The 27428-nt window shown below is 41.1% G+C and overlaps 1 protein-coding gene across 1 annotated transcript; it reads left to right on the top strand.

Annotated features, from left to right (window-relative positions):
• The first annotated feature begins 425 nt into the window (after window positions 1-425).
• On the top strand, window positions 426-25777 carry SALL4 (spalt like transcription factor 4). The gene is made up of 4 exons (XM_015814369.1): window positions 426-498; window positions 19390-21879; window positions 24406-24707; window positions 25343-25777. Exons 1-4 carry the CDS (start codon window positions 426-428, stop codon window positions 25775-25777), a joined length of 3300 nt encoding a protein of 1099 aa, XP_015669855.1.
• Window positions 25778-27428: the final 1651 nt, after the last annotated feature.

Below are 27428 nucleotides of genomic sequence, written 5' to 3'. Positions count from 1 at the left end.
CGGCTTTTTTCCCCTCTCTCTCCTCTTCAGGGCAATACCACCCAATCGGGCCACCGGCCTCTTGCGCGAAACCCCTCGCCTGCCCGGCGGTGGTGGCGGCAGCGGCGTCCGGCGTCCACCCTTCAATCAGCCGGGCGAGCCGGGCGAGCCGGGCGGACAGGAGCGGGCGAGGGAGACTACAGTGCCCAGCGTCCCCTTCTGCTCCCTGATCAATGGACCTTATTTGAATAATCTGTGAGCTCTTGGACTCAGGCCAATCAGCTGTCAGGGACCCATGATAAATCGCAATGCATTATTGATAATCATAATTACTCTGACATGCGCATTCCGCTCTTTGGGAGTAATTTCCCAACTCCAGGAATTTGTTGTGAAGAAGAAGAAGAAGAAAATAATTGCTACTATTTTGCTCCCGATGCGTGTGCACCATGTCGAGGCGCAAGCAAGCGAAGCCCCAGCACATCCATTCGGACGAGCGGCAGTTCCCGGATGTAGCGAATGGTAAGGGAAAGGAGCGAGGGAGCGCCGGTCAATTACCAACTTTAATTGATGGGAAAAAAGAAATCAAGCAGGAGATCGGGTTTGGGGCGGGGGTGGGGGGGGGTCGCTTGCTTTTGTGCGCGTGTGAGTGGCTCTTTCTCCCACCTACCCCGTGGCGCATCGGGGTTCCTTGGCCGGAATCCTGAGCCAAACGGACCCTCTCGATCATCTGGACCACTTCTGTTTCATCCTGATTTCCCACGACTGCGGGAGCCGATCGGAAAGTGTATATATATATTATATATATATCTTATAGATATCTTCTGATATATATATATACATAACTTCTAAATGTTTCCTCCCCCCCTTCTTTCCCTGTCCCTTCATCAATCCGTGCTGAATCTAGGTTCGAGTAAATTTTAATTTATGGGGGGAACTGAACTCTGAACTCACGACTATTTTTCTTTCTGGGAAAAAAAAAAAAATTCCAGGTTTTCTTAGTGGGTCATTCTCCTTTTCCCCAAAGCCCCTCTTTTCCGGTTGGGAAAAGTTTTTCACCCCGTAAATGTAGGTTGTCTTTAGCATCTCCCCCCCCCCCCCACTTTTCCAGGATTGATTTGGAGCCATCGTAGCCGAAAGCCGCGGCCAGAAGGTAACTCCCTAAATATTTTTGGAAGGGAGGGGTACGCCGTGAGGAACACTGCGAAATACCTTTTGTGATTACCAACTCCCCCCCCCCGTTTGTGCCTCTATTGGGATGTAACTGCTGCTTCTCCCTTTTAGTAACTAAAAACTGGCCGAGAGATTACAATCACTCGGGACCTTTTGTAGCCTGACCTCCAGCCATCTTTGATTTCCGACTTCCTAAAATAACTCCCGTGAGCTAATATGGTGGGGGGGGGGGAGAGGGAGGGAGGACAGAGAGCTTTTAAAATCTTCCCGAAGTAGCTGCATGGAACCACCACCACCCCTCTCTCTCTCTCTCTTCCCCCCCTCCCTCCTTCCTTCCCTCCCTCCCTCCCACAATTGATAGCATGGCTTGATCTTTTCGCAGATTTAATTGATTTTGATATGGGGAGGGGGAGCCGGCACTGGAAGAGAAGCAGTTGGTGGTAAAAGCGCAGGACTGGACGAAACGTAAAGGGGACGGGGTAAATATCGGGATGGTGCGCTGAATTTGAGACGGCGATATTGGAAATATCCAAGGTTTTGGAAAACAGGATTTCAGATCTATGATCCATCCTTTTTTGGTGTGTGTGTGTGTGTGTGCGCGTGCATGGGAGACGAATGAACCCACCAGGAAGGGAAGACACTTAATCAATGTAGCATACAGTCCTGAGCTTTGTAGTTTCGGACGCGGGGGGAGGGGGAGGGGGGGGAAAAGAGAAATTTAGTACTTTAAAATAGATATTGGAAACTTGGGTCTAAGGTATTTCCCTAATCGATTCGCCTCTCCCAAGATTTCTTTTGATCTCTCTCTCTCTTCCCCCCCCCCGCTCCAGAGGCATAAATGCAAACTTTGGGGTGCAATTTTAGGTCAACTTTTAATTTTAAGCAAGCCAGAGGGGGAGAAGGTGAAGATTTCGATCAATTATCCGCCATCCCAATGGATAGGAATGCATATTTTGGAAAGGGTGGGTGAGAGCTGCAGAAGATTTGAGGGTTTTTTTTTCCCCCTCCCGTTCAGCCTCCCTCTTTCTTTTGAGTCCAAATGTGCAGTTGTTGAGCCCGGTTAATGGTGATTTAAGAAAACGGGCGAGCTAGCGAGAAGGCTATAAATCCCATGTTTAATGCATGACTGTTTTTCCTTTGTGCATCTGGTTAGGATGGAGCTGGCGCGGGGCTGGGGGGGCGACGCGCGTTGGAGGTGATGTTTCCACATGTAAATCTCGCTGCTGGCAGCTGGAAACCCACCCCGGAGACGGTCTTGAAACAAAAGGGTTAATAACTCCTTTGGAGTTGCATGATGGAGGGGGGAGCGAGAGTAATCGGAAGATTAGTTAGATGTTCTTGCTTAAGTGTGTTTGTGCTCCCGCTGCAGGGCACCCGAGCTTCCAAATAATACTTTTTGTATCAATTTATCTCATACACACAAAGTAATTTGCAAAAAAAGGCTTCAACCTGATTGGGTTGTCGCTTTACTGTTGCGGAACCCTTTAATATGAGAAGAAATGGGGATTGGGGGGGGGGAGAGGAGAAGAGAGAAAAAAAGCGACGCCTTGATAAATCTTTGAGTATGTTATCAATCTGGGAAAAGCATCCCCGCTTCTTAAATCGCGCTGAAATGTTTGTTTATCGTGCGGATCCGGGATGTTTCGATTGCTCTGTTGCGCCACCTCGGGGATGCGGCCTGTGTTGCATGGCCCGTCAGATTAAAAATGTGGATTTAGTTTCTTCCCTGCCTTGGGGTTTTTAATGCTTAGGGTCTGAAGGATCAGATGAAATGGACAGCGACACCCAGACGCCTATCTTCACAGAATGCTGCTGAAGGTTCACTGAATGAATGTTCTGAACAGAAAATAAGCCAACGATGCTGCAGAAACATTAAAAAAAAAAGATTGCATTTGATGCCCTTCAAATAAATTGGGCCAGTTCCCAGGTAACAGAAAATTGCAGAAGATGGAGTTCAGCCTACCCAACCTATTAAATCATTGCACTGAGCAAGGTACTTGATCTCTCAAGTTTCGTTAATCTCTCTGGCTGAATTCGTATGCAACAAAACACTGTCTGAACCCCACTGTGGTTCTCTGTCCATTCCAGTTCTGAAAGGAATGTGCTCGAGAAGAAAGAAAAAAATGTCCAGATATTTTGGACATTAGCTTTAACCAATATGACCAGTAGTCCAAGATTATGGGAACCCTTCTGCCAAAAAATTAGCTAATACTCAGATACGTAATCAATCATCTTGTGTAGTTAAAAGTTTGCAGCACTTAATATGGCAGAATTATTGAAGGGTGGTAACAGTTGTGGAATAGCTGCTCTACTTTGACAGTACAGTATCAGAAAATACTTTGGCTGGGTTTACACAGCATGCTGCCAAGCCTTAATGTGGTTAGTTTGCATGTGCCTTTGCAAACTGAACTTCCTCAATATTCTGGCTAGTAAATGGTTGAGGGTTCTATGTGCTGTATGAAAGCAGTCTTTGTTTCTTCTTCAATTCGTAATCTCAGAATAACCCTGAGAGGTAGACATAACCAAGTACTGTAAGAAATTGAACTCACGTGGTTGATAATAGAGTCAATCTGGTGTGTAGTGGTTAAGGTGCTGGCTAGACACCAAGAGACTATGAATTCTAGTCCTGCCTGAGGGATGAAAGCAAGCAGGGTCACTTTGGACTAATCATTCTCTCTTGGTCCATTCTACCTCTCAGAGTTGTAGGAAAAATAGGAGGGAGGACCACTAGGTATGGACACTACTTTGAGTTAATAAAAACAAATACAAGATAAAAATCTAACAACAAATACTTCCCAAAGAACGGAAATTGTGTTGCATTAATGTACTGTTGATCTCTTTCCCTATATTTTTGTACTGGGGGATATAAAATGGTAGGGAGAATCTTTTTAAAGGTGAGAAACTGATAGAGGATATCTGACTGTTAACAGTTTGTGCATGGAACAAATCTTAAAAACTCAGCTATATCCAGTTGAGGCATCTTAAGGTATGATAATAATAAAAAAAATAACCTAAGAATTCCCAAAGATTTGTTGGGAAAATTTTCCTACATCTTGGGTGGGGTTTATAATGAAATCAAGCTCGTTATCTTTTGGCTTGAAATGAAATCTAGATACTATAGAAATTTGCAAAAGAGAATTTAGTAGTTTTTAGGAAGGGCCAGAGTGGGGAACAGTGATCAGTTTGACAATTTAATGGGTCAAAATAATAACAAGGGATTGTCTTAAAAGCCACCATTTCATACTGATAATTAGCACTTCCCACTGTCCAAAAGATTTAATTGCTCATTGCAGCTGCTAACAGTCCTTGAGGCAAATTTCTTTTTCTTAATATGTCAGGTATATCTGACAAGATTCTTCCATATGAATAGCTACAGTGTCTTCCGGTATTTTTAAGGATTAAATTCAAAAGGTAAAAACAAATGTAAAGCAGCATGGTGAGAGCTCTTCCTGATTGCGTCAATTACTTTCTGACACAACTCTGGTGTGAAAAAGATCTCCACATATTCCACTTGAAACATGCATGAGGTCATTTTATTTCAGAAAGAAAAAAGAGAGGTTAAGCAATACAAACCTTCCTTAGGACAAGAAAGTTTCTTTTAACAAACAGGACTTTCAATGCTTACAAGAGAAGGTAAGGTGGTGGTGGTGCCTTTGTGATGATTTGCTTTCTGCCCCCACTTGTTTTTTTTTAAAATGCAAGTGAAACACTATATTGGCTGCAGTGATTGGGCCTTTTCTCCGAAGCCTCACACAGCTTATGACGCTTTTTGACAAGCTTCTGCTCTACCTTTTGCCTCCTCCTGCCTTCTGTGGGTGGTAAGTTGATGTCAAGCTTACAATTAGGACTCTCCAGCAATTGACCTTGGCAGCAGGGTTTGGGGCTGTTTTTGGCTGGTCTTAAAACACTGCCCTAGTGTTAAGTGTGGTCTGTGGAAGTGGCCTTGTTTATAATTGGAGGGACTTGGTGGTACTAGAAGCTTACTAGTCAGTGCAGAGGAGGAAATGATTCTTGGATAAGGTAGAACAATTTGTTCCTCTCTTTCTCTCTGTCTGTCTCTCTCTTTTTCCCCCATGGTACAGTGCAAAATTGAATGAGGTACTATCTATTATTACTTAAATACATGAGCTTCTGGCTGGTAATACCTTGTTTGAAGTCTTATATTTCCCCCAACTCTGATCTTTAAATTCAAACCCAGTCCAGATCACTAGTTAAGAATTCTTTTATGGATCCTGCAGCATTTTACATAGATAGATAATGTTATGTTTATCAATGCTTTTTTGATATGTTTATCATAATGCTTTTTAATGCTTATCGAATGCTCCTGACAGGAATGCAGTATTAGCCAATAAGGGTGAAGTCATGACTCTTTTGTGCATAGATAAGCCATCAGTTGTGATTCTGTTTTTCTGAAATGCCATCAGGTCGAATTTTATTTTAAATCTCTTTTGTTTCCTGTATCTATTTGCTTGTTTGCCTTTTTTAGAAGGCTACTTGCTGTGATATAAATACAGGGATTATTTAATTTGGCTCCATCCAAATGTCTCTTGAGAATTCAAACATTTCCCTCTCTTAAGTGTTTAAAATCATGTTTAGTAGATAGGTAGACTTCTTCACTTAAAGCAAAATTATTTTAAGATGTGTTACTTGGGGGAGGGGGGGGAAGGTATGACATTCCTCCAAACGGTTAATGTAATATGCTGTTCCAAGCTAGCATATTGAAGTCTGTTTCAAGTGGGTGAATTCCTTTCACTTCTGTGTGACTTATTTTCAACTACAGTAAACACATTTTAGCCATCTCCAATCTCTTAACAAATGTGTTGGGTGTTTTGCATTTTTCCTAATTTGGTGCAAGACTTTTAAGCCCAGGAGAGTTTTATCATCTGCTTGACATGTGGTGTGATATTCACAAACTGCTGTGACACTATAATTTGTGTTTTAACTGAAATGGCTGAAAGCAAAATCAAAAACCTCATGCATTTTAATTTTTTTTCTGTTACAGTGGGATACAAAAGCTTCTTACTGACCCACATGTGTAACTAATTAGTATTGATTTAACGCTTAGGATATCTAATGGTGTTATCTTCATGCTTGGAATATTGGAAATGTTTAACCAAATAAAGCGACACCCTCCCTGTCCTACCCCACCCCCTCCACCCCCTTACAAAGCCCTGCTATGTGCATAAAATACTTGGCCTAATATCTACCCAAGAAACAATTTGAAAATAGTTGCTGTTGGTATTGGCCCCGTGGTTAATGACTCTTTTGCAGAACAAGTAAAAAGCTTGTTTTGTGGGACAGAGATGTTGACTTTTAACATGATCTGTTCATAATGTCCACAATGCTATAATATTAATAGGAGCAAAACCATCCCTATTCTGCCAAAAAAAAAAAAAAAAGAGATCTCAAAGTACTTCATCTTGACTGAATTATGCCCTATTTGGGAATTACAATCTATGCTTTGGTGGACAACTTTTGAACACAAATTTTTAAAAACTAATCCTCATAATGGAGTGGGATGAATATAATAATTCTCTGAAGCATGAGAATTCTTTTGGAACAAATTGGATCATATCAGCAGTTGTAAGCACTTGAGTAAATTAAATCAGATTATCAAAGGGCACCAGGGAAAACTTCATAGACTTGTGTTAAAAATACTGATGCCCAATCTTGCATGATCTCATCTACACTTTAAGATCTGCTTCCTGTTTGTTGTGAATCTAGATTTCTTGGCTGAGTTTGGTGCATTTGAGTTATTCAATATGTTTACAAGATCTTAAGAGATAAAATGCCTACGCATTTTTTGAAGAGGCACGGAACGTGATATTCACACAATAGTTTAGACTACCCTTTCCCAATGTATTTTTTCTACATGCATTGGTATCCTAACTCCCATCATCCCCAGAGAATATGCCCAGTTTAAATTTGAATTTTAGCCTACACCTAGACCTGTATTCTACAGTATTTTCTCACATTTAAGACAATGGAAGGAGGACGTGCTATTCTTTCTGGTTTCTTATTTAAGTAATACATAGATTTACATTCTGATAAATAATAAAACGGTTCTTCTCAATATTCCTCGGGCACGTTGAACATTGAGTTCCTTAATTCTCAACCAACATGGGATTATGGAATTTGAAATTCATTGTACCTGCAGGAAACCAGATTATATTTGTTCAAAAGAGTAGACAGTGGTCCATTTGTTTGTTTATTTTATTTATTTATTTGAAAGTGGAGGGCTAGTCCCAGAACCAGCTGAATCACTTTGGGCCAGTCACTCACTCGCAGCCCACCCACCTCACAGGGTTGTTGTTGTGGGGAAAATAGGAGGAGAAAGGTGTGTTGGATGTGTTCGCCACCTTGAGTTGTTTACAAAAATAAGGCAGGATATAAAAGAACAAAAGAACAAGTAAAAATAGGTACACTAAGTTCTATTAAACTTGATTTTTAATGGTGAGGGCTGCTCACATGCACTTCAGTGACAAAAAAAAAACCATAATTAGCTAGCATTACATCATGCTAAGCCTTTTACCATAATTGATTTGGTCATAACTAGATTCACACAGCATTCTAAGCAAAGTAAAGCAGGCTATGGCTTAGCAGCCTAATGCATGAATTTTCTGCGTATTTCAACTATGAATCAGAGTTATTGCCTTCAAACCCTGCTTGAGGTTTCTGGGGATCCCTAGCTGACCATGGTGAGAAAAGAAGCTGCTGGGCCAAATAGGCTTTGGTTGTGATTCAGATGTTTTGTTTCTTTTTGGATTGTGAAAGGCACTCTGAATGCATGGGTGTTTTGATTACTTCTGTTCAGGTCTAAGTCTTGTTAGTGAAATGTGCCCAAATTGCTACTAGGATCACAGGGATTTGAGAAGAGTTGCGTGTTGCCATCCAATTACAAAGGTGCTTTTTCAAAAGATAGCTGGACTTTGTTTTTTCCTTGAAGACATTTCTCTTCTCACCCAAGAACTTTCTTCAGAGAACTCTCAGAGAGAGAAAAAAACACCTTTGGGACAGCCATGACTTGGATGACTGAGAATCGCCTTAGACGTTACCATCCAATCTCTTCTCATACAGGCTTTCTACTTAGCAGGAAGCAGTCCACTTCACAACTACTGTTAGATTTAAAATCAGGTCTGTATGATCTGTGGCTTATCAAGCTCAGACCCACCTTCCCTGTGAATTATTTCTCTATATACCCATCTCCTGAAGCAAAATAGTAGATGCCTCATATCTTCTGGAGGGCTGCAAGTTAATGGGTGTAGGAACAATGTGACACAATTTGGTGAGTCACTGTTGTGCTGGTCTAATTTTACTTTTGTTAGCTCATTTGTTTCCTTACTACCTGAATTTAGTCTTATCTGGTTGAATCATGTCTGACAGGTAGCCCTTACTCGATAACATAATCTAATATTAGGTACACTGGATGGAAAATTATAAAATGGTGGTTGAAGAATTGAAGATCTATTCCTCTCGTTTCCTCCTCAAAATTGCTAGGTCTTTATCTCTTCTCAGAGTCTTATCTCAGATAACCACGCTAAAAGTCTGTCTGAATTTTCTTTGATTCTCTTTGCCCAACATTCGTACTTTGCTGCCCTAGTATTAGGAGGCTCTCCGATTGCTTCTTTTGAACTTAGATTTATCATCCTTGGTATGGAGCAGATAGCAGGCGACTGACCTGCTCCTATGTGAAAAAGTACTGTTGCTTCCCTAGACCTTAGGATCACTTACTAGATCTTGGTTCTTCGTAGTTGGGGAATTGGTAATTGATTTCTTTCGTTAAGCTTGACCTTCATCAGTATGAATCGTCTGGAATTAATACAAACCGAAAGTGTTCTTCTACATGTACCTAAAACTCAGTGACATTACTTTTTTTGCATTCTTCACTTTATTTTATTTTTCACATTTCTGAACCATCCATTTCTCTCGCAAATATGATATACGTTGTATTTGGTCTTTGAGCTTTAGCATCACAGCTAACCCTGTGCAGGTATTCAGTGAATGCATAGAGAGCTCAAACAAGGTAAAAAACGGGGCAGACAAGATGCCCTACTCCTTTCTTTCACTGTTCACCAAGTAATCAACATGAATGTCTGTATATATGTTTGCTTGAATGCAAGAATAACTTTATTTGCATGGTTTGGAAGCCGGATCAAGATTTTGGATCATGTAGAGAACTGCATGCATGTTCAAACCAACATGAAAAGACATTTCTTTCAGACCCCTATTTATTGCTGGAGGTTGTGAAATGGAGGGGGAAGGGCTTTATTTATTTATTTCTCTCTGAGGGCTATTTTGCAACTCCATTCTCTGTACCTTTTCATGTCTTTCAACGGAAGAGGGCTAATCTCGCCAGTATTTCTGAGTTTTGTCAGCATCTACTTACCCGATAGTCCAAAAAAATAAGCTATGCTTCTCATATCAGAGCTAGAATTCACGTTGGGGGGCGGGAAGTTTAGTTCTTTCAAGCTTTTAATGAAAATGGCTAATTCCTGGCTTCAGATAAACTACATTTTTCAGAACGCTTGTAATCTCTGTAGGTTTACTTGCAAAGCTCTTGTGCCGGCATTTTCTTTCTTTCATTACTGAGGGCTGCTGATGCATCCATTCCAGCTGCTGGTTTCTGATCATGGTTCCATCTCCACATGAAGGAACATATGAGTGTCATAAGAATGTATGACATAAATATGATAGCAAATTAAAACTTGAATTGCACTGTTCCAGCCATTGACCTAGTTTGACTTTTATTAGTACCCCTAAACTGCATCCGAGGTGGTGGAAAAGAAGGTGATGGGATGTGTAGGATAGTTGGAAAGGAGGAAAGAGGAGAGGTCGTGGTTAAGAGGGGGGGAGGAAGGAAGAGGGAAGTAGCTAGGAAGGTTGAGGGAGTGTGGATGCGGGGGGGGGGACCGCTGGTTATTTCTGAATACTTACTGAGTAGGCTTTTTTATGTGTTTGTTTTTCTAATGAAATGCACCATATTTGTATTATTTGTCCATATGTTTATTTGAAAAATTAATAAAATTTGTAAAATCGAAACCAGTTGGGTTGAACCCCTTTGATGTTATGATTCTTCAGAGTAAACTTAGACTAGGGGAGGTTAGATACACATCGTGCAAATTGATGGTATCTACCTAATGTCTATAGTTTAAATGTGGGGTGTTACTTCCAAATGGATCCATCTGGAAGTTGAGTCATGGTAATTGGATTTTTTTTCCTTTTTGGTTTGCAACGTCTCGCTGCTCATAGAAGTAGCTTCTTCGAGATGACTGAGAATCTTCATTGACATCCCAAATGGATCCTTTGCATTGCACACTGTTCTCTACCTCTGCTAAAACAGCAACCTGGAGACACCTCCTTATATAAACTGTGACATTATGTCAGTTTTTGAATAAGATATTGTTTTCACCATCTTTCTATTTTGAAAAATACTGAACACTTTGCTAGAATAGATGAGCTGCTGTGGGACATGGAAGATCAATAGAACATTTGTTTCACTAGTCAAATCATTTAATTTAAAAGCAAAGGGAGTTTGGCTCTTCTTCAGAAGGATCAGGGAAAGAGTTGATAAGTTGAGAATCTGCCTTGTCATTCAGCTTTAAAGAGTCAAGTTGGCAGCCACGACTGCACAATCAAATGGAATATCTATTAAATGGAAGGCATAGCTTGGGCCTGCCCCATTGCCTTTTTTTTTGTACCACCCCCCCCCATGAATACCGTTGCTAGCATTTGTGAGTAGGTTATAATTAAGTCTTATTTCTAAACCCAGCCCATTGTATATTCAACAAATCATAGTTAAAATAAACCTAGACGTCCGTGAATGTATTGATTAGTGTTATTTTCTTGGTTGATATTGTGATAAAAGATCTATGTTTTTGTTTTTAATTGAAAAATCAATAAAAATTAAAAAAAAAATAAACCTGGAGGGGAGAAATAATTGACATTTCCATATTGAAATCTGCAACATTTGCCCAAGCAATGTAATCGATTTTGCTACACCTCCACAAGCCTAAAAGATAGGTCAGTGTGGCAGAATTTGTATCTTGTGCCTAACTGAATTTACAGGTTTCAACCATAACTGAGTCTGGCAATTATGGTCATAAGCCATGACAGTTGTAAACTGAATGTATGACCTTGTATCAGAGCAGTCTTTAAATAAATGCCACAGTCATTAAGCAAACACTGTAGTTGTTAAGTGAACCCGTTGTTTTCTACGGGACAATTTTTGACAGAAAAACTACTGTAAACCGTGGTCTTAGGACTTTGTGACCTACAGTAGGACTGTGACCATAGGACTTTGCAAATGGCCGTAAATGTGTGCCAGTCTCTGTTGCCCAAAAGCAGTCACTTGACTTGAGGGGGAAATGATACCAGAACTTCAAAACAGTGTCAGAAGTAGCTTTTGGGGGGTATCTGTCATAATTTTCAACGTTCACAGATTGAGGACTACCTATATTTACTAAATTTAGATTCCTCTTTTCCTGTGAAAACTCAGAACAGATTTCCTGAGGTTCTTCCTTAATTTTATTCACATCAAAACTGCCTTAAGAATAAATTAGGCTGAGAGACTGGTCCCAGGGCATACCATGAGTTCATTTGTCAGGTGCTGCATTGGAATGGGGAGAAACTGTCCCTGATGACTGTTCACTAATTTGCTAATAAGTAAGAAGGCTATTAAATAATTGCCTCCTTCAACCCTCCAATCTGGTTAAATTTATATGGATCGTTGGAGGAAAAGGCAAGGTTACAGTTATATAATTGCTAGCAGGTGTCTGGAATATCTGAATTGGGATAATTTTTTAAAAATGCCCTACCTTATTCTATATTAAATCCACCTTCTGGTTTAACCATCTTATTTTGTTCAGCTTAAAATCTTTTATTTTCCAATAAATTGTGTGGCCTGGAAAAATGTGCTTGATTAAATAGCAGATTATTCTTTCTGGTTTGTTGATTTGCTAGCAATTGCACATTCGTATTGCCAGAAAATACTGTCTGCTTTCCAGATGATGCATGAAATATTAACAAACATCAAGCTGATGATTGTTTAGACACTTTGTATGCGGCACATATACAGCTTAATGAGGGGCTGTTAAATCCCCACATCTGCATTATGGAACTGAAATCAAGTTAGTCTCAGTTTTGATTTAATTTTGAAAAACAAGACTGTTAAAACAGAACTGGAAATATGTGGTATAGGTAGTCCTTGACTTACAACAATTCATTTAGTGACTGTTCAAAGTTACACAACACTGAAAAAAGGGACCTATGGCCGTTGTTCACATGACGGTTGCAGGATCCCCATAGTCATGTGATCACAATTCAGATGCTTAGCAACTGGTTCATATTTATGACGGTCGCAGTGTCCCGGGGTCATGTGATCCCCTTTTGTAACCTTCTGACAAGCAAAGTCAACAGGGAAGCCAGAGTCACTTAACAACCAGGTTATTAATTTAACAACTGCAATGATTCACTTAACAACTGTGGCAAGAAAAGTCATAAAATGGGACAAAACTCAACAAAACTTAGCAACATAAATTTTGGGCACAATTATAATTGTAAGTTGAGGACTACCTGTATTTAGTAGACTGTTCATCTTTAATGGATATGAGGAGAAATACTTTTCATCATTTCTTCAGCTTCTTCCTCCTTAGAAATATTCCAGGAGATAGTGGGTACTTCCAGAAGAGAGTTCATACGATAGCAGAAGACCAGAAGCCTTCATGGTTTAGCATAAAGTAAGACCAAGGCAATTTGACTTGTGTTAGTTTTTCTGTCTTCTTTGACAAAGACATTTATTATTCCACCCACTGCAACTAGCTGGTGGAAATGGGTTGGCAAAATGTTTCTTCTCTCTGAATTTTAAAGGAGGCACCCTTTTGGTTACAATTCTTCTGTCCAAGCTTCGTAGATAAAACCAGCTGATCAAATGTGGTTGGCAGTTTAGCATCCGTATACCTGCAACTGTGGTTATTGTCACTCATAAGCTCTTGGCCCATCTGTCATTTCAAGATTTTTCTCAGTAAAATGAAATTGACATTGGAATTGTCAAGTGTCAGGAAAATCAGGAGGTCCAGACTGTTCAAATGGGTATAAAGATTTATCGTAAGCTTGAGCTCTCTACAAGAATCTGAACTATTAGTGGCCAAGAGAAACTAGCGGGAGATAAGAGTAGAAGGAATTCAAGGTGGGTTGGAGTTAGATCTAGTGAAGAGAGTCATGACTAAGACACCTTTGACCTCTCCCTCAGGTTCAGCCTGATATCTCCTACGTGAATACTATAGAGCAGCGGTTCTCAACCTATGGGTCACGACCCCATTTGGGGTCAATCGACCATTTCACGGGGGTCGCCAAGCAAGGCTGTCCGCCATTTTTTTCCCCTTTTCTGCGGGTGCCTTACCTCCCTTGAGCTGGGCCAGCTGGTGGTCAGCCTGCTCCGTCTCTGCCGCTTGCCAGCTACGCCTCGGCCGGCGCAGGGGGCGGAACCACGCATGCGCAGTGCTCCCGGGCAGGGAAAGTCCTCAACTTACGACCGGCTGGGTAGTCCCTGACTTACGACTGGTTTAGTCCTCGACTTATGACGGTTTAGTCCTTGACTTACGACCGGTTGGGGGTCGCGGCATTAAAAAGGTTGAGAACCACTGCTATAGAGCTCAGCATCACATTTCGCTCTCCAAAGTTTAGCTAAGCCCAATAGGTCCTGTAGACATTCTCTGAAATTAAAATAGTGGGTGGCTGCAGTTCTGGGTTTTGTTGGCAAATATGCTCATGAAATAGTTACACTGGAATGATGAAACTTTTTGGAGGACGCTAGAGAGAATCTCATGACTTGGCCTTCTAAGAAATGGATAGTTTGTCATTTGTCTATATCCATCGTGGAATCCACAGTATCATAAGAGAAGCTCTTTTGTAGCTATTTTATGAGAGCATCAATGACACACTCTCAAAAACTGAAATATGAGCATTGGCTCCCAAAGCTTTGCATGCCTCTGGTCTTCCCCTTCTCTAGACCTGCACAAACATAAGACCTTGCTAGGTTGAAGATGACTCTATTTGTACTTTTCTTTCTTTTTTTTCTTTCCTTCTCTCCCCACTGACATTTCCAGTCAGCCCTGGATCCAGGAGAAGGAGGGAGCTGGATTGGATGTTAGACCCACAAGAAATGGACTCCACAATAAACACTGTAAGGCTTATGTAGCAGCAATCTTCTACTTGGATCCTAGCATTCATTTTGAACTCTAGTTAAGAAAGAAATTCAAGAGACTTTGCAAATCACACTAAGACCTGAGGTCATATTCCTGTGGAGTTTTTAGGTGCGTAAGTTCAAAGAAATGTTTCAAAACCACTTTTTCCATTACTGAGTGTGATAAGCCATTTTTGTGTGTCTTAGCATTAAAATATGCAAACAGCTTTCTTTTGGGGTGGGGGGAATATGAATCTTTTGTTCTGGCTGAACTTGACATTTTCTTCTGCATCTTCCATAAAACTTTTATTGGTATAAATGATTCAGTGTGTGTCTGCTCAACTGTGGGTGGAGGAACACTGTAGCTACCTGTACAACATGTTTGTAATTGTTAACAGTGAAGTTGATATTTACTCTTACAATAAGTGAATCATTAAAAAAAATCAACTGCCTTGCTTTTCTCTGTAAAGTTGCCATTTACTTTTATAAAGTTTTTGTTTAAAAACCTGATGAGTGATCTTCACAACAATCTTACGTAGGCTCATTAGTAGATTAACTGCTAGCTACAAATATGTCAAAATACTGCTTTTCAAAGACTGCTCCTTCATATAGTTCACGTTTTGAATTTTTGCTGAGGTAGTATTTCCTGCGGTCATGGACCACTGAATAAACTATTCAGAAAATAGGTGAATTACCCAATTAAGCACTCTACCCCCTCAGTTTTTGTCTTTAACAGCATAGGCGTTCACACTTTTTTTTTATTTGAGCAAAGAAGACAATGATTGTGGTTAAGTTCATGTATTTCTTTCCCACCAGCTTCATCTTTTGGTTTTTAAAATTAAATGATGAATCAAAATATATTGCAAAATTAAGAATGCTACTGTGTACTATTTGGATCATTTTATGCACCCTGTGCAATAACAACAAAGAGTCTTCTCACAAACAGGGCTGGTCAAAAATGTTCCTCGGTGGAACATAGCAGATTTGAGGCAAGTAGGTCTTCAACTCTAATCTCTTTCCAATGAACCAGTGTTTAACTACTGATCCATTATCATGATTGAGCTGACTGTCAACGCACTTGGGCATCGGCACGGATTGAGTGCTGTGGCCCATTAATATCAGGAGGCTATGGTAGACCATCTAATGGACTTCCATGAGCCACACTTTGACAATTACTACATTAAGGTAAAAGTAAAGTCTCCTTTCATTGAATTCAGTTCCTGATCACTGCATGGATATGTCCATATAGTTTTCTTGACAGCATTTTCTTGACAGGTGATTTGACATTGTCACCTTCTGGGACATTTTTTAGATTTCTCTGTTCAAGTTTAGTTTCTTAGGATTTGTTAGTGGTCTCTTTTCCAAGTACTAATCAGGTCCAGCTTTTCCAAGATCAGCCAGAGTGGCTTGATGCTGCCATCAGGTGTGGCTTATTTTTCACTGGAACTTACGAACATAACAGTGAGAACACTGATGATTCAAAAACGGATAAAAGCTGGGAAAGGTAAGAGCATTGGAAAAACCTGGTGATCATTTGTCTGCAGAAGCAAGCAAACATTCAGTGTTAGGACTGCATTCTGAGTTTTAAATGTTTTCTCTTTGAGGATTACACAAGTCATGGTTACAATGTAGTGACATTAAAATTTCAATCCATTTGGGTAGAAGTATTACTGTTTTGGAGAATAATTGCTGGTTTTAAAATACTTTTTTGTTCCTTGTTTTGCATCAGTAATGCAATAAAAATAAAAATAAAAATCAGGCATTATGGTATTGGACATGCTATGGCATAGAGCACGGGTGTCAAATTCGCCATATCACGTGACGTGTCGTGATGTGTCGCAACTCTTTTTGCATTGTCGGCAGTGGGTGGGCGCGGCTTCGGTATGATGAAACTGGCCCGCGGGCTGGCAGTTTGACACCCCTGGCACAGAGTTTCTCAACCTTGGCACATTGGAGATATGTGGGCTTCAATATCCAGAATTCCCCGGCCAGCCTAACTGGCCGGGGAATTCTGGGAGTTGAAGTCCTGACATCTTCAAGTTGCCAAGGTTGAGAAACACTGTTATAGCAGCCAGGGAGCTACCTGTGAATCATGGGTTGTCAGTGCTTCGCCTGGTAGAATAGGAGACAGTGGAATCTCAGTTTGCTTCAGTATAAGCAAGGATATAAGCAATACTTCCAGGGCTGAAGGCAACACACTCAGTTGCCAAAATAATAGTGCTGTGTTTTGCAAGCTGAATGAGACTAAACAACAAATTCACATAGTCTACATCTCAACTGACCTACTTTGCTTTCTCCCAGTTTCACCTTTCTCACAAAAAGAATACAACTGAGAATGAGAAAAGGAACCTGCGTCTAGATAAGATCTTATGAGAAAGACCCGGATAAACACAAAATTATAATTATCTTTGGGAGGGTCTGTTGTGTTTAGCGTTACATAGCACACATTCTTGTATTATGTGTTTGCTACTACTAGTTATTACAGTTCTGGTATCAGTAAGAAAATACTGCTGCACAAAGTATTGCATTTAAGGTGAAAAACATCTTATTTGCCTTTCCTAGGTCTTAAGGTGCCCTCCGTGAGTTTTTTCCCCACTAAAAATATTTTATTCCTCTAATAGCTTACAAACCAGGGAAAGATGCCTATCCAGTCATTATTGCAACTTCATTGATTGTGAATGTTAATGTAAAGAAGAGATTTTATTACCACAGCATTTCTGCTAAGAATGGCACATGTTCATTGTACATTCAGGCAGTCCTCAACTTATCACAACAGTTGGGACCAGAATTTCCATTGCCCAATGAGACAATTGTTGAGTGAGTTGCACCCAGTTTTATGACCGTTTTTTGCCATGGTTGTTAAGCAAACCACTGCAGTTGACCCTGGAATGCTGCAGCCATAATAAATGCATGTCGGTTGACAAGCATCTGAATTTTGATCACATGACCGTGGGGATGCTGCAACCGTTGTAAGTGTGAGGACTGGTTGTAAGTCACTTTTTTCAGTGCAGTTTTAACTTCGAACAGTCACTAAACTAATGGTTGTAAGTTGAGTACCATCTGTATAATGCTCTTTCAGCTCTTACAATGTCATCAAGCTGAAGATGTTAGCCTATTTACAGTTTCACACATCAATCCTTTCCTACGAGCATTTCCCCCTGCGGTAACCACTGATATTTGTTTCTCTCAGTTTGAGGAGATTCTTCAGCCTTGTCCTGATAATGAAAATATTAATTTTGCCACACGGGGGAGCCTTCAAAGAAAAACTAACTTGGTGAAATTATGGCAGAGTCTTATTATGAGTTTCTTATCATATATATTGTGTTTTCCCCAAAATAAGACCCAACTGGAAAATAAGTCCCAGCATGACTTTTCAGAACACTCATAATATAAGCCCCACCCCAAAAATAAGCCCCAGTTAAGATCGTCAGCCAGATGGATGCATTTAGTACCATATTACCTCGAAAATAAGTCCTAACCAAAAAATAAGCCTTAATGTATCTTTTGGAGCAAAAATTAATACAAGACCCGGGCTTATTTTCAGGGAAACATGGGTGACATAACAAAGCATTATGGTTTCCAGGATCTGTGATGTGGTTACATGTCTCTCTCTCCTTGCAGAGATAGAAAGTACACTATCTCTCTCCCTTCGGAAGTGCTTCGCACAGTATTGTTACATATGTATACCAAATAATCGAAATAAATAATAGATTCTCTCCATTCCTAACTATCTTCCTAAGTTCAGTGGTCAGGGGAAGCTTGAGTGAGTTTGGATTTTTTTCCACTTAGTATCTGGATTTAAGTCCATTCAAGGTTAGAAAATGGTGATGTCATCTATACAAGGATTTTCCCATTTATTTCGGCAGACTGAAATAACCACAATGATTGTTCATGTACTCATGTATTGCAAAATTAAGAATGCTACTATGTACTATTTGGATTGTTTTATGCACCTATGCAATAACAACAAAGATATGGTTTCCTAAAACTGATAATATTTAGCAGTTGTTGCTGCTACTTCCGCAACCTGATCTTAACAGAAGCAATCGATGGCATGCTCCAGAATTCCCAGCTGGAGGGGACTATCCAGGCTAATGGGAAATTCTACAATCCCAGTAAATCTGGAAATGGTCAAATTGGTAAAGACTATCATAGTTGTTCTCCTGAGCACGTAGCTACTTGAAAAGCAATACTACAGTTAGTTCTCAGCTTACAACCACAATTGAGCCAAAACTTTCTGTTGCTTTCTGTTAAGTGAGTTATTCCTCATTTTATGACCTTTTGCCACAGCTGTTAAGCAGATCACTACAGTTGTTAAGTGAATCATGTGGTTGTTAAGGGAATCTGGCTTCACCCATTGACTTTGCTTGTCAGAAACTGACAGAGAAGATTACAAATGGTGATCACAGGACCCCAGGACATATGCCAGTTGCAGCGCATCCAAATTTTGATCATGTGACCATGAGGATGCAGCAATGCTCATAAGTGTGAAAACCATCATAGTCACTTTTTTCAGTGTTGTTGTAACTTCACTGAACAAATGGGTGCAAGTCAAGGGCTACCTGTAGATCCAAACACTGGGAAATCAAAATGGTGGGTCGATTCCAGTAAAACAGCCTTGTCCTTATATAGGAGGCTTGCCAGGAGAAATGCTGACCTGGAAAGCAATTCACCCATCTTTGATTCACCAACCTTGTCTTTGTCCTAGGACAAGGGTCTCCAAAGGTGGCAATTTTAAGACCTGTGGACTTCAACTCCCAGAATTCCTCAGCCAGCCATGGAGAGTTAGAGTCCACAAGTCTTAAAAGTTGCCAAATTTGGAGATCCCTGTCCTAAGATAATTCACACATTGCTTTAAACTATACAGGCTTAGAGATTGGATAAAGATGTGTATTTCTACCCTCCAAGCCAGGGGTCTCCAACTTTTAAGATTTGTGGACTTCAACTCCCAGAATTCCCCAGCCAGCCTTGCTGCAAGCTCATCCCATGAAGGCCTCTTGCTTTTCTTGCCAGTGGTGTCATTCCATTCAGATTTTTCTCTCTTTCTGATTTCTTTGCAGGAACCCCACAAGATATCCCAGGTGACATAGGTGAAATGAATGCCAAACGATGTCGGACCGAAGAAACCCATGTCTGTGAGAAATGCTGTGCTGAGTTCTTTGACCTCATTGAACTCCTCGAGCATAAGAAAAATTGCACTAAAACACCACCTGTCCTCATCATGAATGACAGTGAAGGGGCAGTGCCCTTGGAAGCCTTCCCTGACAGCTCTATGGAGACTTTTCCAACCAGCCAAATGGATGGTAGGCTGGCTGAGGAGAGTCACGTAAAGAGCTGCCCAGCTTCAGCAGAAAAGAGAGAAGAGAAAGCTGGATCCGAACCTTCAGGAATGACATATCTAAAAACAGAGCCCTCTGTTGCCTCCACAACTCAAGGGCTAAGCTTTGTCCCCAAACCCAAAGTACCAAACACTAATGTGACTTTGCAAACTATACATGGCACTAAAGTGGCTGTCAACCAGTGTACCTCAGAGTCTCTGTCTCCCTCCGTGGCTGGCCTCAGTGCCATCCCAATGATCCTGGAGCAGTTGATGTGCCTACAGCAGCAGCAACTCCAGCAACTCCAGCTGACGGAGCAGATCCGCATCCAAATTGCCATGATGGCCCCCCATATCCTACATCCCTCAGTTGCTGCTGCAGAACCCCTCAAAGCTTTGGGGGCTCATATGTCCCAGCAGCTGTCAGCTGCTGTTGCTTTAATTGGACAGAAAGCTGGGAATCCAAGCCTATCCTTGGAATCCTTGAAGCAAGGCAAACTACCTCATCCTAATATTGGTATTCCGACAACCGTCTCGGTGGCCGGTGGGCTTGCTCCTGCCCTCTCTTTGAAGCCCGATGTAAGTCGAAGCTTGCCAGGTTCTATGTCTCGCTTCCTGAGCCCTTTGCTACCTCAATCTTCCAGCTCGGCCATCTTCCAGAATCCCCTTACCATTGTCTCCCCAGCCATCGACCCCTCAAAGAAGGGGAAAGGGAAAGTAGCAAATGTGAGTGTCTCTGAAAGTAAACCAAGCCAGGAGGAGTCCTTCTTCAAACACAAGTGCAAGTTTTGCGGCAAAATCTTTGGCAACGACAGCGCTCTGCAAATTCACCTCCGTTCTCACACTGGGGAGAGGCCCTACAAGTGCAACATTTGTGGCAATCGTTTCACCACCAAAGGCAACCTGAAAGTGCATTTCCAGCGGCATAAAGAGAAGTACCCTCACATCAAAATGAATCCGTACCCTGTGCCTGAACACCTAGATAATGTGCCCACCAGCACTGGCATACCTTACGGGATGTCTGTCCCACTAGATGAATCTAATCTTATTGTGGATTCCAAGCCTATTCTGACCACCCTGCCTGGCTCCGTAGGCTCTGCCTTGCCACCAAACACTTCCAACCCCACAAGTAGCAAGGATCCTTTTACCAGCACACTTCTAAGTGATGTCCAGCCAGAAAGTGAAGGAGATTCTTCATCAGGTTCGGCCAGTCATGAATCAGGAGCTGAGCTGAACCAGAGCTCTCCGCAGGCTGGCTGCAGTGGGAGTGCTTTCCACGGATGCCGGGTTGGTGAGCAAGGCTCTGAAACAACAAAGCTCCAGCAGTTGGTGGAGAACATTGACAAAGCCACCACTGACCCCAATGAGTGCTTGATCTGCCATAGAGTTCTCAGTTGCCAGAGCTCCCTCAAAATGCATTACCGCACTCACACGGGCGAGAGGCCCTTCAAGTGCAAGTTTTGTGGCCGTGCTTTTTCCACCAAAGGCAACCTCAAAACACACTATGGTGTGCACCGAGCAAATACTCCCCTGAAGATGCAGCACTCCTGTCCTATCTGCCAAAAGAAATTTACAAATGCAGTGGTGCTGCAGCAACACATTCGTATGCATATGGGAGGGCAGATCCCCAATACCCCAGTGGTAGAAACCCTCCATGATAATAACGACATGGAGGCTACTTCAGCTGAGAACAATGGAGATCCCTGTTGCTTAGAGAGCAATGAAAGCATGGAAATGGATGGAGACTTGGAATCACCAAACGGCCCAAACCATTCTTCTAAATCTTGCAATGCTCAAGCTGATCCATCAACATCTGTTCGTTCCAGTATTTCAGCTCTAGAAAACCAGATGAAAATGGTGAATTCGGCTTTGACTTTGCAGCGGCAAAGTAGTTTGAAATCGAGTGATAATGGTTCTGCAGAGAGTGACGGCATGACCAATGATTCTTCCTCAGTGGCAGGTGATCTGGACTATCAGAATGGTAGCCGTAGCCCCATCACCTCTGAATCAGCTTCCTTCCTGGCTATGTCTCCAACGAACAGTCAAGCAGAGAGCACCAGATCAAAATCACCATGTTTTGGTATCCAAGAAGACGGAATAGTGGGAAGCAAGGTTGAAGGTTCTGAGGTCACGCCTACAGAAAGAGAACGGGCTTTGGATCTAACATATGGCAACATTGGTCGAAAAGTGATTAAAGAGGAACCTGGGTTATACTTCACAAATGGAGAATATGGTGAGTCACTTTAATGGAAAGCAAAAAACCTAGCGGTTATTGTGAAATTGATTCACTTTTTAATACATGGATAGTGTTAAATGTTTGTAGTCTATGTTAGGACAGCCAACCTCCCAGATTAGAAAGTTTTAGTTCTAGCTATCACTATAGAGCTGGAAGGGACCTTGGAGGTCTTCCAGTCCAGCCCTCTGCTCAAGCAGGAGACCCTATACCATTTCAGACAAGTGACTGTCCAGTCTCTTCTTAAAAACCTCTAGTGATGAAGCAATCACGATTTCTGGAGGCAAGTTGTTCCACTGGTTAATTGTCCTCACTGTTAAGAAGTTTCTCCTTAATTCCAGGTTGCTTCCATTCTTGTTCATAAATCTGAGTTCTGTTCACCACCCCATCTGCCATATTTTTTTCTCTAGTATCTAGTACTTGAGGAATATTGACTGTGAAAAATGGCACCTACCTATCTGATCAAAATCAATTGTTCTTGAAACCTAAGAAAAACTCCATAGCTCTCATCAAAGAGGTGAGATCGTAATCAGTAGCTATCTTGTTTGCATGGCTGTATTGTTCCCTTCCTTCTCATGTTCTCTGCCATGATTTTCAAGGGCAGCAATATTAAATCTGAAGTCAGTCTAGCTAGACAAAGTATAATACAGAATTCACTTTATGAAAGGCAAGTAAATGTGAATTAATTTCCTAGACAAGAAAACTATTTCCAGTTTTCTTTTACATCTTATTACTTAAAATCACTTAAAATTAAACCCATGGCTTTGGAACAAGTGGGAAAGTACTGCTGCTCAACTTGATACGTCGCTGTTTTGAATTATTAACTCCAATTTTTCCTGATGGGATGGGAGCTGTGATCACATTATCCAAACAACATCCTGTTGAAGGCTGAGGTCGTACTAAATGATACAGAGTTATAAATCAAAGTAGGAATCTTGTCTTTTTTCTGAAGGAGAATCTTTTATGCATCACCAAAAGAGGAAATGCATCCACCCCAAAAGAGCAAAAGCAGACTCTGAAATGTATGGGCTGTAATTTATTCACCATGTTCTAATGTTTAATACCAAGTTGAGGGAGATGTTGATCTGTTCACCAGTTGCATCTGGCATTTGGCTGCTAAATACTTATGGCTAATTGCTGTTCTCTCTTTAACTAGACTTACCTGGCAGGCAGCCCTTCAAATAAAGAATAACAGCCTTGCTAACAGAAAATTGTTCTCTGTAAAATAGGATATATAGCTATTCTTCTTTCCTCTAACCTATACAGTTTGTTTGGTAGCTAATACTCATACCTGGAAAATCTATGTTCTTCAGTGTAAACAGTGACTGGGTTCATATAGCATATTAAGCCATGATGAGGTTTGTTTGATTTTGATTTAGACCAATGTGTGAACTTAACAATTATGGATTGTTGATAAGTCAATAGTATCTATTCAACTAACTATAATCAAGCAAACTATGATTTAGCATGATGTGTGAACTAGATTGTGTTAAGATTTGATTCAAAGTTTGAATTTCCATTAGAACCGATTTTTCTGAGTAAGTTCATTGATTCATATCAAATGGTCAGATTCAATTAGGTGCTTCTAACTAAGTTCAATTAGTTTTAAAACCTGTTCAGAAAATGAATTTGTAGTGAAGTTTTGAATCCATTTGATTTTTTAATTTGAACTGAATCTTGGTGCACCCAACCGGACCCTCTAGTGTGAACCCAGTAATTGCCTGTTGAAAATAAGAGGTGAATGGACTTTTGAGTGGGTCCACTTATTTAAAAAAAATGACACATAAATACAAATTATTAGCTCATTTACTTTCTCCTACCCCACCCCCTTCCCATCTTTCTCCAGCTTTTCTCGAACAGCTGGAATGGTTCATGAGAATTCCAGCCAGGGAAAAAATATCTGGCCAAAATTATAGTTGTAAAATTGAGCAGATTTTGTTTGCCATCTATTATGCTGAGGTGATGGAACTTCATGGCTGGCTGGCACAGCCTCCCTAATCCTACCCATAACTGAGTTAAGACCCTGAAAGAAAGTGACTTATGACTTATTCCTTGCACTTTTGATGGTTGCAGCATCTGATCAAATTCTGAGCATTTGGCAAAACTGGCATATATTTACCACAGTGGCAGCATCCCTGGATCTCGTGATTGCCCTTTGCAACTTTCCCAGTCGGGCTTCCGACAAGCAAAGTCAATGGGGGAAGCTAGATTCACTTAACCATGTGACTTTCTTACCAACTGCAGCAAAATTGGGCATGACTCGATTAACGGCCACATTGCTTAGCGATGGAAATTCTGGTTCCAATTATGGTTGTACATCAAGGATTATCTAGATACACCCCAAGTCTTCACCCCACAAATTCCTAATTATTTTCATCTCCATCAGCTCTTTTCTATTCTCAATATGACTTGTTCATATTCACTCCATTGTTTGTTTTCAATAATAAAATTGGGCGTGGAGGATTTTTATGACACTCGTAGTGTAAGCAACGCATCGACACACCCTTATCTTTTTTTGTTCTTCAGGCCGGAGCAGCATCCACCCATCATTTATCAGAGCACCACCGGCCCTCATAAAAATGGAGATGTCCAGCGATCGCCCCATTAGCACCAGCCATTTTATTACCCCTCCTGCATTGTCACCCAGCGTGCCTCCTCTTCTGGTGCCACCCCATCGCCGTACTGCTAAGCAGCATATCTGCATTACCTGTGGCAAGAACTTCTCTTCAGCAAGTGCTCTTCAGATCCACGAGCGGACTCACACAGGGGAAAAGCCATTTGCATGCACCATCTGTGGAAGAGCTTTTACCACAAAGGGGAATCTCAAGGTGAGCAATTTGAAGGCAATGATATGTATGTCCAGCTCCTTGTTCACTAGGGGCCTTAGCATTTAGAGCAAGAAGGCTTGGTTGTTGTAGATATTACAGGATGATATCCCATATTCATGAGATGTTCTCATCTCTTGTGATGGACTCATGCCAGTGCCTCCTTTCTCTTTAATTGCATACCCGCAATTAAAGGACATATGGGAGAGTTACAGGTTAGGGACAGGCAACATTTTTTCTGCGGAGGTTACGTGTTACATGTCCTTGGATAATGGATAAGACGTATGTGATAGTAGGGCTACAAGCTACCAAGACAGAGGCAGAAGTGGGTGGGGATACTCCTTTTCTCTCTCTTTCAATTGGGTAAGAGATATTTAGCTATCTCCAGAGATCTGAATTGCAGAGGGACCTTCAAACCAGCCTCGGGGCCATTAGTTGCTTACCAGATACACTTCTCTCCAGAACAAAACTCTGGAATGGTAGAAATTGAGAGAGGGAGTTTTTCTCAAGATGTCGTGGTAGCCATTGTTCCTGAGCAGGGATTTGAATCTTGCATTTCCATTCAAACTTCTAGTTCTTCCAGTTTTTGCCCAGATTCATACCCACAGAAGTATAATTTTGACAATCTTTTCCCTAAGGTCCATGTTGGAACCCACATGTGGAACAATTCTGCCAGACGCGGAAGAAGACTGTCCATTGATAACCCCATGGCTTTGCTTGGCAATGATTCAAAGAAGGTATCAGAAATGTTCCCTAAAGATGCAGTGACGCCTTCAGTGAGCCTTGATCCATCAGCATGGAACCAGTATGCTGCAGTGCTCAGTAATGGCTTAGCCATGAAAACCAATGAGATTTCTGTGATCCAAAGTGGAGGCATTCGTTCTCTTCCAACCACCATTGGGGGAAGTCCAGCGATCAATGTAGCAATGAATTCTGCCACCGTTTCCAAGATGGATAGTTCCCAGGCTGTGATTGGTTCAGAGATGGAGAAAACGAGCAGCATGGCTGAAGACAATGTGCCAAAGCATCAATTCCCTCACTTCATAGAGGAGAACAAAATTGCTGTTAATTGAAAACCAGAAAGCTTGAAAGGTGGCAGGATGGATTTTTAAAAATCACTATCGGAGTATATATATCTATATATTTTTAAGAGATGACACCGCAAGTATCCTTATTTTCTTATTGACGTGCAAAGATTCTAAGGCTGTCTTTGGAAGAGTTGCCCAGAGTACAATCATGACCATGTTTTGCTCAAAACAAAAGTGAAGCCAGTTTAGGATCCTTCTTTTTCTATGCGGGTCTTACAAGATACTTCTTACATGGGAAACATAAACCTGCAAAACCTTCGATGTTTTACAATGTGAAATTCCAAAGGTTGTAACATTTACCTCTTCTTTTTGTTTGCTTATTTGTATTTTGTTGAGATGGCTTACGTAGAAACCATTTGGGGGATTTGAGCAGAATAGAAGCAAATCCCTTGATATTTGGAACGACAAGGGGAAATGGCACTCATGGAATTCGTGACTGATAACGTGGAAAGTAATTATGCGGGTAAATATCCTAGAATGCCATCCTTTGGAGGGGTTCCCTTTTTCGTTTGTTTGTTTGTGAGTTTTTCCATTTGATCCGGTTTTGAATGTAGTAGTGTTATGATGCCTGTTGGATGTGAGAATCTGACATACACAGAAGAACGTTGTTTAAAAACCAGAACTGAATGTTTAAACAGGCACATTCTGTTGTCCATTGTACACCTTAAATGCTCTGTATTGATTACTGCTGCTTATTTAAAGACTACATCATTGTACATGCACCACCTACAGTGCCAAAAAGCTGACTCTTCGTGGCTGTGTGTTGCTTTCCTCCTACCCATCCCAACATGCAGACAGAGGCATACTGTTGAAGGGAAATCAAATCCTAGCAAGGCTGAGTTTTTGCTATTTCTGCAGTTTCTCTTCAGAATCTCAGGTGATGACATTTGGAAGCGGATCCCTTAGTGAATGGAATCCTTCCCCACGTTTGTTCTGTCTCAGCCACTGTTCCTCACCTCCCCTTTATGGAAGGGAGTCTGCCTAAATCTGTATTTAAAATGAAGTAGGTGTTTCATCTGTCTTTGTGTATGCGAGACGACATTTCCACTTTAGCAATTCAGGGCTGCAATCCAGCAAGACGTATGTATACCTGTGTGAGTTTTGACTTCTCATACAGCAAGACTGAATCATTTCTATCTTTCCAGAGAAGGGGACTTTGGGACAACCCTACATTTCCTTTGGACTTTTATCTATTTGTAGTTCTTAGGGGAGAAAGCCTGGAATAAAATCACAATGTGGCATTTGTACTGTATGAAGGTTACTGGAATGGTCTTCTGGATTCTAAGTTATCTACCTCATTATTATTTGTATTATTAATTTGTTTATGGTAGTGTTAAGTTCTATTTTTCTAGACAATAACCACTGTGTCGAACTTGAGATCCAAACAAACTACTGTGCACTATTTCAAGCCAAAATAAGATATGCTTGTAGGGATATTTGAAGATGTTTAGAAGTGTGTGTGTCATGGAGTGGAGGGAAGTTGTGTTTAGTTCACCCACCTCCATTCTCTTTTCATCAGCAGGATCTGCCTGTGTGTTAGCTGCATTGGAAAACTGAACAAAGATTTGGTATTAACAGGACTTGAATGAAAATGTGTCTTTTTCCAACTTCAAAGTCCAGCTTCGCTCATGCAGAA

Source organism: Protobothrops mucrosquamatus, unplaced genomic scaffold (assembly GCF_001527695.2).
Source record: "Protobothrops mucrosquamatus isolate PMUCROS unplaced genomic scaffold, P.Mucros_1.0 scaffold244, whole genome shotgun sequence".
Lineage (NCBI taxonomy): Eukaryota > Metazoa > Chordata > Lepidosauria > Squamata > Viperidae > Protobothrops > Protobothrops mucrosquamatus.
This window is presented reverse-complemented; position numbering and strand designations above follow the sequence as displayed.